The sequence below is a fragment of the Strigops habroptila genome, chromosome 9, assembly GCF_004027225.2.
Source record: "Strigops habroptila isolate Jane chromosome 9, bStrHab1.2.pri, whole genome shotgun sequence".
Taxonomy (NCBI): Eukaryota; Metazoa; Chordata; class Aves; order Psittaciformes; family Psittacidae; genus Strigops; species Strigops habroptila.
In genome coordinates, this window is record NC_044285.2 from 113,545 (window position 1) to 126,749 (window position 13,205).

At 40.6% G+C, this 13,205-nt stretch overlaps 1 protein-coding gene across 7 annotated transcripts in view; it reads right to left on the reverse strand.

Moving 5' to 3' along the window:
- Positions 1-13,205, reverse strand: part of TP53BP1 (tumor protein p53 binding protein 1) — a 29,197-nt gene that overhangs the window by 7,273 nt on the left and 8,719 nt on the right. For 5 of the 7 annotated variants that reach the window (XM_030497805.1, XM_030497807.1, XM_030497803.1 and 2 more), the window contains 6 exons: positions 6,598-6,717; positions 5,754-5,981; positions 5,166-5,223; positions 3,920-4,012; positions 2,306-2,810; positions 1,163-1,315 (listed from right to left, as the gene is read on the reverse strand). In XM_030497805.1, coding sequence (XP_030353665.1) covers positions 1,163-1,315; positions 2,306-2,810; positions 3,920-4,012; positions 5,166-5,223; positions 5,754-5,981; positions 6,598-6,717 — 1,157 coding nt within the window. The remainder of the gene's footprint in view (positions 1-1,162; positions 1,316-2,305; positions 2,811-3,919; positions 4,013-5,165; positions 5,224-5,753; positions 5,982-6,597; positions 6,718-13,205) is intronic. The other 2 variants (XM_030497806.1, XM_030497804.1) reach the window with 1 other exon arrangement.

A 13,205-nucleotide genomic window follows, 5' to 3' on the forward strand; every position in this document is an offset into this window, starting at 1 on the left:
CTGAAGCTAGCCATGCAGATTTGAGTCTGGACTGATCAATGGTAGACAGTGTGTGTCTCACTATAAGCCTGTAGTTGCTGTATATAAAGAAGTAGGAAATCAGTCAACAGGACAGAGCTTGGTTGGTATCAAATTAGTCCAGCTTTGAATAATTCCCACCCTGCAAGAGTGTGAGAGTGCAATGTACGTAGGACAGTAGCAGCCTTTCCTTACTAGTAACCCAAGATCAGTTTCAGACAGCTGGTCACTTGCAGCCATTGAAGTTCTATGGAAATAAAAACATGTATCTACAAAATAGTGATATCGAATGTTGGCAGATAAATTGGAAATGGTTACATGATTGTGATTACACAACCTATGTAAGCAAATTTCAGGAAACTTAATTCGCTATTTTAATGTTACAATAAGTAACTTAATGTGTAGTATCAGGTGTGAACGTATAATCTTTTCACTAAACTACTTTATCCTTTTCTGTCATTACTCACTGTAACAACACAACACAAGATTCTCATGTTATCCATCTTTATAGCAGGACAGCAGTAACATTTTCTCGCTAGCAGGCTAGCGTGATTACTGTGCACATCACATCAGCATTTGTCAGCTATCTTTCAAGATTCCATAAAGATTTGCCAATTAATGAATGGACATACACCAACAACACAAGTGTACTAACAAGAGGCTTGTATATCTTTTGGATTTAAGTTGCTTTTTATAGACCTCTTATACAATCTGATCCACAGGACTCAAGAGTTAGATAGGACATTGAGCTGCAGAACAGGCTAAACTACCCTATGTAGTTCAATTTTACAGGCAGAAGTGATTTTGCTTACTAATAGAATTTCTGCTCATTCCAAAATATCTCTATTCTGACAAAACACCAAGAATTTTAGAACAGCTGGACATACATAGTGAAGTCTTTTGTTCAGTTCTTTGAGAAGAAAAAAGACCCTTTCTGTGTCTTCAGAAAACAGTAATGGGCATGAAATACACCAGCAACAAACACACAGCTTTAGCCATGTGCTAAATGTTCTTCACGAGCAAACGTGGACAAGTTTGTCATCCCAGCACTGACTTGTTCACTCATTTCCTGCAGCCACAACACATTCTCATTATTTTTTCAGTCAACAAAGCATTACATTTAGCCATGAAAACACGAACTTACCTCAACTACCTTTCGTTCCACCTCTGCACCATTTATGTAGTAAACATCAGTTATAACCCGCGTAACAACAGTGCGTACTTCTCGAATAGTTCGCATGTGGCGATGCTGCACTCGGCCTTTGGGCGGATGAAGAAGATTAAACTCCTCCTCTCCCTGTAATAAACAGCACAAATTAAAAAACAAACCAAAACCAGACCACAATGAAAAGCCCATAATTTCTGGGTAGAACTATCTCTGCAGTACAGTTTCTTCATACCATATTCAAGTACTGAGATACAGAACCTTTCGGCATCTTGTTACAAATTAGATGCAACAACACAAGAAACCCCAAACAAGGGAGAACTGAACACATTTTCCTGACTTGCTGATGGGTAGAGGTAGGGAATCAAAGCAACCCAAGGAGGAAACAGAAAACCTGCTTAGCATGGCTTCTGATACTCTTTCTTTCAGCAGTCTCTCAGACATATCACATTGATGTTGCACTGCATATTTACGGCCCTGTTGATCTCCTGTTTCCCAGAGGATGCACTATTCTTAATTCAAGTTTAGAGTTGGGTTTTTTTATAGTCTTTGTGTTCACAAGAAAATATATTAGTTCTAACTGCAAAGCAGGGTTCTTTTGGGAATGCAATACTTTCTGAAGTACTAATTCAAAGTTATTTATATTGTTAGAACATTTCTCTGGAGGAGCTCTCCCCTTGTGTGTTTATCCACTGACACTGGACGGAGTGGGAGAGCAAGATGTCCGAAGCTGGTTGGTGCAAAACAGAAAGCATCAAACCCTTCATTCAAAATTTCCTGAAACTCCCATCTCCATCCAACAAAAAGTGACCATTTTCTTTACAGTGTTAACTACATCTGGACACAACACCCACCCCCCACAAAAACAACAAACCAACCAAAACTTGTCATATTTTTCAGAAAATAAATATGGAGATATTTACTTCCCAAACTTATGCTGCCCACTGAATATTGCCACCTTAGCAGTTGTGTACAGCTCATGCAGGAAAGCTTGCAACATTAACATTTTAAAGTAGTCTTTTGGATTTTTTCGACAGAGAACCTACTGTCAGTGAATTTACTGGCTGAAGGGATACTTTACTGTTCTAAAGCAGTAAAATTAAATACAGGCAGCCTTCATCCCACCTGACTGTGCAGAGAGTCCATGTCCTCTCCAGAGGCATTCAGAATCTTTTCCCCACTCTCCTCAGTTTGGACATTTGCATCTTGTCGCCCAGGTCTTTGCCCAGACATACTGGTTCCCACTTCCACCTGCCTACAGATTTCTTCTGATGTCTGTGTTGCTGCTGTAACAGTTGTTGGGGTAACAAGACAGTCTGCTGTAGTCTGAATCCCTTTATTCCTGGTGTTTGCCCACCTCTCTTGGCTTTCATCAATTTTAACAGCCTTACTTGGTTTCTTCTGCATCCTCCTCTCTTCTTCTCTCTCAGTGCTTTCAATACCAGTCTCCACAGATTCTCCACCCTCTGCATTAGAAGGCTGTTGATGGCAGTCCTGCTGCATCCTCTGAGGAATTTGGACCTGTCCAGCACTGTCACCTGCTTTGTGTTGCTGGTACTGCCAACCACTTGGATTGTTTTGTAATTCAGCATCTTCTTGCATGCCAGGAAAACTGAACAGATTCCCCCTGCAAACCAGTCATACGCAGACCAAAATCATTGATTAAAAAAAGACAACCAATATGCTGTCACTCTAAAAAAATTAAAAATACCCCAAACACCATCAAAGCCCGCAGCGCCCTCGCAGTCACTCAACTGCTTCTTAAGATTGCACAGAACTCAGGGAGTCTTAAACTATAAAATAACCTTTCGATATGTCTCAAGTGATTCACATGGTAGCAAGAAGAATGGCTGACACCTGTAGAGAATTAGGTGCTCTTCCAAACACTAATAAAGCAATCTACACTCCACACTTCAGGAACCAACTGTACAGCATGCTTCTGGGAGTCATGCCATCTTGAAGTTGCTACAGTCTGCTTCAGCACGTCACTGGCTTGAAACTGGTAATCACACCTAGCAGGAAGAGGCAGGAGCATAAAAAAAAATGCTGTCTAATGTTTTCATTAGAATTTGTGTGCCCTATGTAGTGTTATCAGGTACTATATGGGATGGTCTTTAGTATAACTGTTCAATGCTCTTGAAATAAAGGTTACTCCTTCTCTGTAGACAAAGATCTCAAAAAAAAAAAAACCAAACCACAAACCCACAAAAAAACAAAAAGAAAATGGAATAGATAGAATGGAAAAAAAGATAGAATCCTATCAAAAGATAGAATGGAAAACACTGGAGAAGCAGATTTCTACACCTGGTCCTCCAGCCAGCACCCTTATCACCATAAGATATGCGATACAGTGCTTTTCAAAGCAACTGGATGCAGCAAAACTTGATGGACTTTTAAGGGGGACATTAGCAGGAACAGTAACAAACACCATAGGTCAGGAGATCTTGGAACAAGAGAAAGAAAAGGCTTTTAAACAGCTCTAAATATGATTTCAGTTCTCTCAAGCCCCAGACTTTACTGAAGCATATTAGCCAGCTTTAATCACATTGCTGCTCAGTCAAAAGGGCCTGATTACCACTTGAGATACAAACGCAGTACTTATTATACTTACCTTGGTGTTCCCAACCTTCTAAGTCACTCAAAGACAATGACTTAGTGCAATTTCTTTGATGTAGAAAATGCACTTGTGCATACAAACCCAGCCAGGACTGGCAGGCAAAGACTGTGAGGAATTACCTAAATGGAGAAGTGGAAAGACCACGACCTCTGGCCTCATCCTCTCGATGAACTTCACAGACAACACTAAACACAGATGATGTTTTCTGGGAGCTAGCAGTGCAGATTTAAAACAGACAGAAAAACAAAAAAACATCAGGGAGTGAGAAAATCCCTTATATAGCAAAATAAGAGTTCTCTAGCCCCTTGGGAAAGCAACAACTGGTAGTGAGCTTGTTGACTTATAGAGCCACAGAATGCATGAGATCGTCAGTCTCAAAAGGTCAAGCTGCAATTGTATAAGCACTTCTGTCACTTCTGCAGACACCTTAACAGCCAAGAGCAGTGTTATCAATTCCAGAAAACACAGTGTGTAAAACTGCAGCGCCATCAGGAGTTTCACCATCTGCTACCTTTGGTACCCACCAGGGGACATACGCCATTTGTGGCTTACTCTCGGGATTTTCACAACACCGCAGAAATATTGAGAACGACAGTCATAAAGTAGACCAAGAGATCAAGTTCAACCTATACCTAATAAAGGCAATCCATCCTCAAGCAGCGAGGAATGACTGCCACATCCTCAGCACTGAGGCATGACTAACATCCAGCATGCAACCCTGTGACAAGAGATACTGAGTTCATTTCAAAGTTTTCTCACTGTTTCAAACCAATATACAGGTCACTATCTTCTGACTCCGATTCTAATTAGTACTTACAAACTATACACCCCAAAAGCTAAAATCAAGCAATGCTAGGCATTAGATATGTATAAATCTAAAGACCAAGGGAGTAACTTCTGTTTTGGTCAACATGTTCAACTGTGATTTCAGATTATCAGTTATGTTTCTATCAGCTTCATATCAAAAAGAGAATTCTCTTTCAGAACTCCTCAGAGATCCTTTGCAGAAAATTGCAGGAAATAAAGTAGAAAACCATGTATTTGAAATTTAAGAGGTGCACAGGGCAGACTTGCATTCCAGACTGCCCAAGACATGAATTTCTGCTTTGACTACAATCGGGAGGCAAAATGCTGATATTAGTAGGAAGCACAAAGCCTGTGGCGAAAGAGCAGGTGGGGCACTCACTTTGCCCATGTACTTCAAACCTACTGCGAGAGCTGAAGAGTTAATGGCACAGCTACTGCGCAAAGTGTCCCTGCTTCTGTGCCTCTTGTTAATTTTTTTCTCCCTGCTGCTGGCCATGAGTGAAAAAAGGACCTACCCAGACTTTCATATTAACTCTGCCCAGCAACAAGCACAGTTACCTGGCAGCAGCCCCAGCAGCAGCAGAGGCTCCATTTTTCCTGTCACTTGCTGTAGGCTCTGAAACAAGAAGGAAGGGAGGGATGATTTTGGTGTCAGCTGAACAGACTCTCCTGCCCCTTTCGCTCAGCAAACAGAGAGGTTGAGTAACACTGGACTAAGGGTGCCCAGGCCTCCCTGCCCAACTTCTCATCACACACCTGAGTTTCTACAAGTTTTAGACTATTAGACTGAATGTCACTGGTCTGATCAAAATGCTGTCTAACTTTTTTGTCCAGACTGTACTTTTAGAATTTATTCCCTCCCAGAATAATTGAACTCCAGTTCCTGTCCTGTGACATTGCCACTATACATCACAATTTTTAGTCTGCTGAAAATACCTTTCCTCACAACAGAGGCCTCTCTTCTCACTCCATCCTTGCTTAGAGCATTGCAGAAACAGAGAAACAAATTTAAGTGACACTGCCCAAAAAGAAAAATGAGAAAAATTACAGAGACTTAAGAGACTGTCTTGGGGAATGCCACAAAGCAGGTCTGTGTTAAGGCTGAGATCTAGTAGGACAGTACGTTTCAAGGTGTAATCCTCTTACTTTCCAAGCTGAATGGCAGGGACTCCTCGCTCCCATCATTCACAGGCGTAACAAGGTTCATTCGGAGTGAGAGTTTTGCATCAGCCTCAGGAACCACACAAGAATCTCCTTTGTCGCACATTTCTGACACATCTGTTGATACCACTGCACTTTCCACAGTGACACTGTTGGTCCCCTCTGCTGTAACATCACTAGTTGCCATAGTGCTGTCTGGGCAACTATCATCCACTGCAAATAGGAAAACCAAAAAAAAAGTAAACCAAAAAGCAGCTACTGTCATTCACACTGCTGGGGTTCAGGTCCCAGTCCTACTCTGAAGATGTTTCACTGCATGCATCAGCAGTAGCGCAGTAGTGGAAATTTCCATCTAGAGTTCGTAAGCGTGAAAGTTCTGTAACACAGGTGTCATCCTTAGCACGCAAAGGATACTATTACCCAAGCAGAAATACACATTTCCTTTCATCCAGCAAATGCAGGGTGTTGTTTCATGAACCTAGCAGAGAAAGTTCTGCTGAAAGATGATGAATACTGGGAACAATATTTTAGCCTAAGCTCCTTCACTATTTAGAGGGGTCTTCTGCATTCTTTAATGGAGTTGTATGCAGGAATGAAATGAGTGCAAGAAATACACGTCCTATACCACCTCATACTTAGGGAGCAAACACCTTCGCTAGAGGCCAAGAATATAACGAGGAAAGTGCGGAGAAGGGATGAGCCCTCCCCACAGAACACCTATGTTTTTTGCCAAGATAGGTTTGAGCTACCCCATCAGATCCTGAATCAAGAATCAAAAGCTTCCAAACAGGCTTTCCCTGCAGAACAGAGCTGGCCAGGTCAAACTCACCAATTGGTGTGCTGTGTCTTCTGGGTCCCATTTTAAGCTGGCCAATAAGCGGTGGCGTTATGCTGGTCAAGGGCTGAATGACATCACCCTCCTTTGGCAAAGTAAAATGAAATGGACTTCCTAAAAGACAGTGCATGCCAGGATTAGTAATTGCAGGGGACTACTTTGGTTCAAATACCAAAAGCACAGGCTCACTGTGCTGTGGAAATGGGGAAAAGCATAACCTGGTGCTGTCCTGTACAAAGCTGCCCTCAACAGTTACTGGTTTCAGGACAACTGCTCTAACTGATCTCCACATTTTGTGTGGAAAATCTCTCTCGGTGAAAATGTGGGCTGTAGTCAACTTGGTGCAGCTGTCCCCAGGTGCTAAACAAACATGTTCATGTGTATCCTGACATGAACAGACTTTTGCAGAATGCAGCTTTGCTTCAGAAACGTTCAGGATTTTCCACAGGAAAGGGAGATGATGCCAGAAATAGAAAAGAAGGTTAGGACAGAAGTGTATTGGCAGAGCTACGTGTTGCCTGAATTAATAACCTGAAACTTACAAAGAATGATGCTTTATCATCAAAAAGCCTTGGATAAAAAGTCAGCAGATATACTTCAGCTAGCCACCTATGGGCCTAAATGATTAGTAGCAGTCAATTAAGGGTTAGACGATGACAGCAGCAACTTGCCTAGAAAGTAACCTTTAAGAGAAGTAACAGATACTGCAGCTCCAAAACCAGCTGCAGGCTGCCACAAGAAGGGCTGGCCCCATCCTCCTGTCTTCTCCAGTACTTCTGCCTCTTGTGCAGTCTCCAACATAAAGGGTCTGCAGGGTCTATTGGGTGAAGTAGCATATCCCGTCAAGGAAACCATGCCTAGTAAAATGCTCCCTCCTTCTGCCTCACCCCATGCCACTTATTTGCAAACCTTCAACATCATAGATCAGTAATTCGCACACTGCATTCTTTCCAAATTGCATAGAAGTACTTAACAAAACTAACAGAATAACCCTTTCCTCCCACACTGAGGTCAAAACAGGTTTTCATCATCTTTCTCACTATCCTTCCTTTTCCCTAAAACTGTACTTGTTCTTTGGATTTCATTCAAGATATTTCTCAAATAATCCAAGTCACAATCTGCAGAACTCCTGAGTTTTTAGAAGCACGTATTAAAAACAAAAAAACAAACAAACAAAAAAACCAAACCAAAACAAAAAACCACCACGAAACCCAAAACCAAACAAATAATCAAACAAAACCACAAAAAAACCCCAAAAAACCCAAAACAAACCCCAAACTAAACAGTACTGGAAAATTATTCCTTAAGGACATGAGAAGACAAATTCAAGTTCTTAAATTTAAGACCTAGCACTAGACATTCAGATAACAACTTTTAGTTATAGCCAGATGCAGTGCATCATTCTTCAGTTACACAAGACACTGACATGTGATTTACACGACTACCTGTTGGCACATGAAGCCAGAAATACATGACAAAGACATAATCCCCTCACAGGAAAAAAACAAACCAGTGAAAAGCTCTCTATTGTCCATCTGAAAACTTTGAAAGCCATCAGCTGCCACAGGTTTTAAAGATACAGTTCAGCAATTGCAACATCCTTGAGATCAACCTAAGGACTTCAGCGTACTTTTGCAGTGGGTAGGTATTTCATAGTGTAACGGTACTCATGCTTTGTGGGTACACCACATACCGAAAGTCCAACTACCATTCCCACAAACAGCTTATGAATGCCTATCATATCATGACCTATAGCAGATCTCCACTTACTTTCAGTGCTTTATTTAAAAACTGCAGCCTTCAGAAACTCCACTGAATTTTGATTGATTCAGCTACCACAATCCCTTCTAGCCTACAAATCTCATTTGGCAGGCTAATAACAAATGACCAAAAGAATTTATTAAATGATCAGCCTGCATTTTAAGAAGAGATAATCTAGCTAGTAAACCAACAGATACCACTGAAGAAAACAAACAAGCTTCACACTCACAGAACCTGAAAAAATGTATATGCCTGAAAGTTTAATTGCTTTCACATAACTGCATCAACTGTTGTAACAATGAAAAAGGTTAATTCTCTCTACAAACTTTTCTTATGTCCTTAAGACCATCATCCAATAACATTCCCTTTTATTTTCCAGTGTCAAAAGATTGTGTCTTTTCAGCCCACTTTGTTTCTCTCAAGTTTGCTAATTCTGAGGTATAAAAAATTTAATTTGCTTGGAAGTTTCTAGCACAGTGCAGATGGCAACTATAAAAATATTAAATTTTTTATTTAACCTGGTATGCTTAAACTTTATCATAACCATGTTAACAGAACTGCTTATCTGTTTCCTCTTTATTTTATATTACCAGTAAAGATAACTTTTTGCATAAAGTTTTATACATACAAAATTGTACACTCTACAAAAAAGATTTCACAGACAACCACAATTTCTATAAACTCCAGAGTCCTAGAAACAGACTTCAATAAGTAAATTTGTTTTCCATATCCCCATGTTCTATCATGTTCTAGCCTTTTAGCGTTTTTAATAGAGTAACTACACAGTTAACCTCTTATTCAAGGCAACTTCAAAAACAAAAAGAACCCTCCCTCAAACCTCACCATCCAGTTTCTACTTCTGCTAGTTAGACTTCTCCAAGATCCTTCTAGCCCTTACCCAAAGTTTGTGCTTACTCATGTATGCTTCATAATCTCTTGGTAAGGAATTAGACTACTGTTGGAAATAACTATTATGAGAACAAAGCTGCTTTAAGAGAAGAGGGATGCTTTAAAGCTCTTCACACCTGGGTAATGCAGCCCCCAGCACATGAGTGGTTTCCGGGTTCAAGCACACAATGAAGCCAGGTCACAGGGAGCTTCTTGTCACCCAACACCCCAAGTCCTTCTCAGGGCTGCTCTCCCCCAACCTGTGTTTGTGCTGGGGATTGCCCCAACCCAGGGGCAGGACCTTGCACTTGGCCTTGTTTGCATGGTCCCACCTCTCCAGCCTGTCCAGGTCCCTCTGAATCCCATCCCTTCCCTCCAGCGTGTCACTGCACCACACAGCTTAGTGTCATCAGCAAACTTGCTGAGGGTGCTCGATCCCACCATCCATGTTGCTGACAAAGATGTCAAATGGTGCAGTCCCAATGCCAACCCCTGAAGAACACCACTCATCACTGCCCTCTGCTCAGACATCGAGCCATTGACCACAACTCTGACTACAACCATCCAGCCAATTCCTTATCCACTGAATGGTCAATTTATCAAATCCATGCCTCTCCAGTTTAGAGACAAGGATGCCATGCAGGACAGTGTCAAATGCCTTGCACAAGTCCAGGCAGATGACACAGTCACTCTTCCCTTATCCACCCATGCTGTGGCCCCATTATAGAAGGCCACCAAATTTGTCAGGCACAATCTGCCCTTCATGAAGCCATGCTGGCTGTTGCCAATCACCCCCTTATTGTCCATGTGCCTTAGCAAATAAAAAAACCCAGAGACATCACTTGACTCACCATGTTTGTAAACCATAATTTTCTTGATGATGAAAGAGAGACTTCTTCAGAAGTATCTCAACACTGCATTTTTGCCCTTATATTTCATCCATATGTCATTGGAGCAACTTTAATACCAAGCTAGACTGATGCAGTATAACTGTTCTTCTGCCTGTTGTACTATCTTAATTCAGAGAGACCACAATTTTCAGTTATCACAAAGACACAATGACCTATTGCAAACCACTGAACAGGGAAGACTGAAGAAAACCCATCCTGACAACAACAAAAAAACCCATGGAAAATGGCAACAGACTAATCTAACATTATTAAAGAAGCTCGTCTTCTTAGTCCACAGAGTATATGAAAACCTGGTGATTCAGATTTTGTGTACAGTCTCCAAAATCTGTCACTGAATCTCCCCCCCCCGCGATTTGAAAAATACAGCATGATTCGATTGTACGACTTGATTTAAAAACAATATTCAAAGCTTTCCCTAAGTATCATTATTTCCCTAAATATCAGACATATCTAAATACCACAAGAACTTAAATCTGAAATTGATGACGTAACTGTCTTGATTTACAAAACAACCCACCAAACTGCCTCCAGCGTGTTACTTGCTTAGGACAGACTACTGTTAGAGAACGCACTAAATTTAAATCACTGCATTTCTGGCCAGCTGAAACACTCTGCTTTCACACTCAACAACAAAGCAGTTTGCTATAACATTCTGAAAGAGATGGTCACTAGCTATGGGATGTCAAAGAACGCAAAACCAAAAAAGCTCCCAAACATCTGACTGGTCCTATCACATTCCAAAGAATGGGTGCAAAAGTTACACCAATTAAATTGCTGTGATAGCTGGTATATTAATCAATACTCAACAATACAGACTAATTCATGTGACTACTATTGAGACTACTATCAAGAAAGTGGAGGTTTTAAATCTAAACAAAGAAGGTATCAAAACTTTTACATGAATAAACATATACTTGACTCAAAATAAAGTAACTACTGCAGAAGTTGTTCTCAGACATTAATGATGTTAAAAAGCTCCGACCACAAGGATCCATACTCCCTGTAAATAATTTGAGCTTTATTTTGTTTTGAAATATGTCAACAGATACTTAGAGCAAAATCTGGCTTGAAATCTCCTATTATCTTTTGCTGGAAGCTCTCCAAAACTGATGACCTGCATAAGCATCCAAATCTCTTTTCCACATTTTGCTATAATCTAACTCCTACAGCTATCGATATTTACCTGTCATTCTTATCTTACAATGTAATACCATCAGCCTATTTTTAGTGTCTGGAGTTTCTTCTAACCAGCCAGTTCCATACTATTAAATGGTTCTCTTTCTCAAAGAAAGACTTGTCTGCAAATTTGGTATTAGAAACATACGTAAGTATTACACTCAATCCCTTTTCATCCAAGTCTCCATCTAGCACTTCAAAGACATCTCACCTACTGCTGTTCAGACATAAAGAAGAAAGCTCTTCATCTTGCTCCTTTTTGAAATCTGCCATTTTGACCTTTCCAAACAGGATCACATGTTCCAGAAGTCAGCACGGTTCAAGGTCACAAGAACTGAAGAAAAGGGGAGGGAACCATATAAGAACGAGCTCAAAAGGCTTTCAGGAAGAAACAGCCAAAGCTGCCGTAAGTGGCAAAGGATCAGTTCATAACTAGGAAAATTAAACAAGTAGTTCAGAAAACAGTAACAAAAAATAACGGACTCATGAGACTAATGAGAGAAGTTTGGAAGAAGTTTTGAAGAAATGTACAGCTCTCAAAAAACCTCCAAACGTAAATTGGCAGAGAAAATATGAGAGGTGTCCCTCACTGACAAAGAACAGAAAATTATTCAGACCAGTTATCAGCTGAGTACATAAAGAGAAAAAGACGACCGAATATTAGGAAGTGGGTTTTAAGCAGTACACCTTACACTGATGTCTCAAAAGGAAAAAGTAGAAAACATTGCCATTTGAACAAAGCTCTGCAGAACAGACTATAGGGCTACAAACAATACCATGACCTTTGAGTGGTAAGAGAAATTCTATCTAGCCCACAGCTTTACAGGTTCCACAAATCAGAATCACAGAGTGGTCAATCTGAATCTATCAGATGGTTCACAAACATTTTCCCTGCTAGATGTCTCATTTAACTCGAATAGCACTGTGCAATTCTATCAATCTTCCACTATGCTCTAACTGAAGGACTTGGATAATTCACAGAGCATAAACTACCTAGGAAATCAGTGGAAAGAGTTAAATAAACCTCTCATAACATACCAGTCTGTTCAGAAATGTAAAGACAACCATCACCTATTGACAATTAGTGTTTTCAGACCCTCGACTTTCATAATCACCGTCATCGTAAGAGGGGAAAAACGCTTTTACTCTATGAATCCTGCTATTTAATGAAAGATTACCTGCATCTCAAAAGTGCATATAACTCAAGACAAAGCTCTGGTAAAACTTTGTTTTCTATTTCTTTCTCATTTGAGCAGTACAGAACACTATGCTTTAAAATGAAGCCAAGTAAGAGGTAAAAGCTCCACAAAACTCAGATATAGCATCCCTCGTTTCTTGTATAACGACAAAACAGCATGTTAAAGGGATTTCAACACATCGTGACAATACCTGCTGAGCCACAGGTATTTCACTCACAGCTTACGTGTGAGTGAAATGCCATTCTACTTTAGAATAATATCAAGATAAATATTAGTTTCTGTCTCAAAGCTGCTCTATACACCCCAAAAAGAAAATTCACCTCCGAGGAAAAGGAAAAAAAGAAACTAGGGCGACCTACAAAAGGGCAAGAACAAAGGACCACACAGCTCTTTCCCTTCGAGGGCTCGAGGATGCTGCTGCTGCTGCTGCTGAGGGGAGGCGACAAAAGTTAGAAAAATCTCAGAGCATTACCAAGGTCACAAGATCGTGAGTTTTCAAAGTTGCTCTGCACTTCTGCCACAAACCAGTGAGACAGTGTTAGAAAAAGAATTACCTTCCCATTCTTGCCTTCGGGGGTGCGACAGAGGTGAAAAAGATAAAGGCATGTAATGCATGTAACACAGTAACTTACAGTCATCCAAGATCAGTTCTCCCTGAAAACGCTGA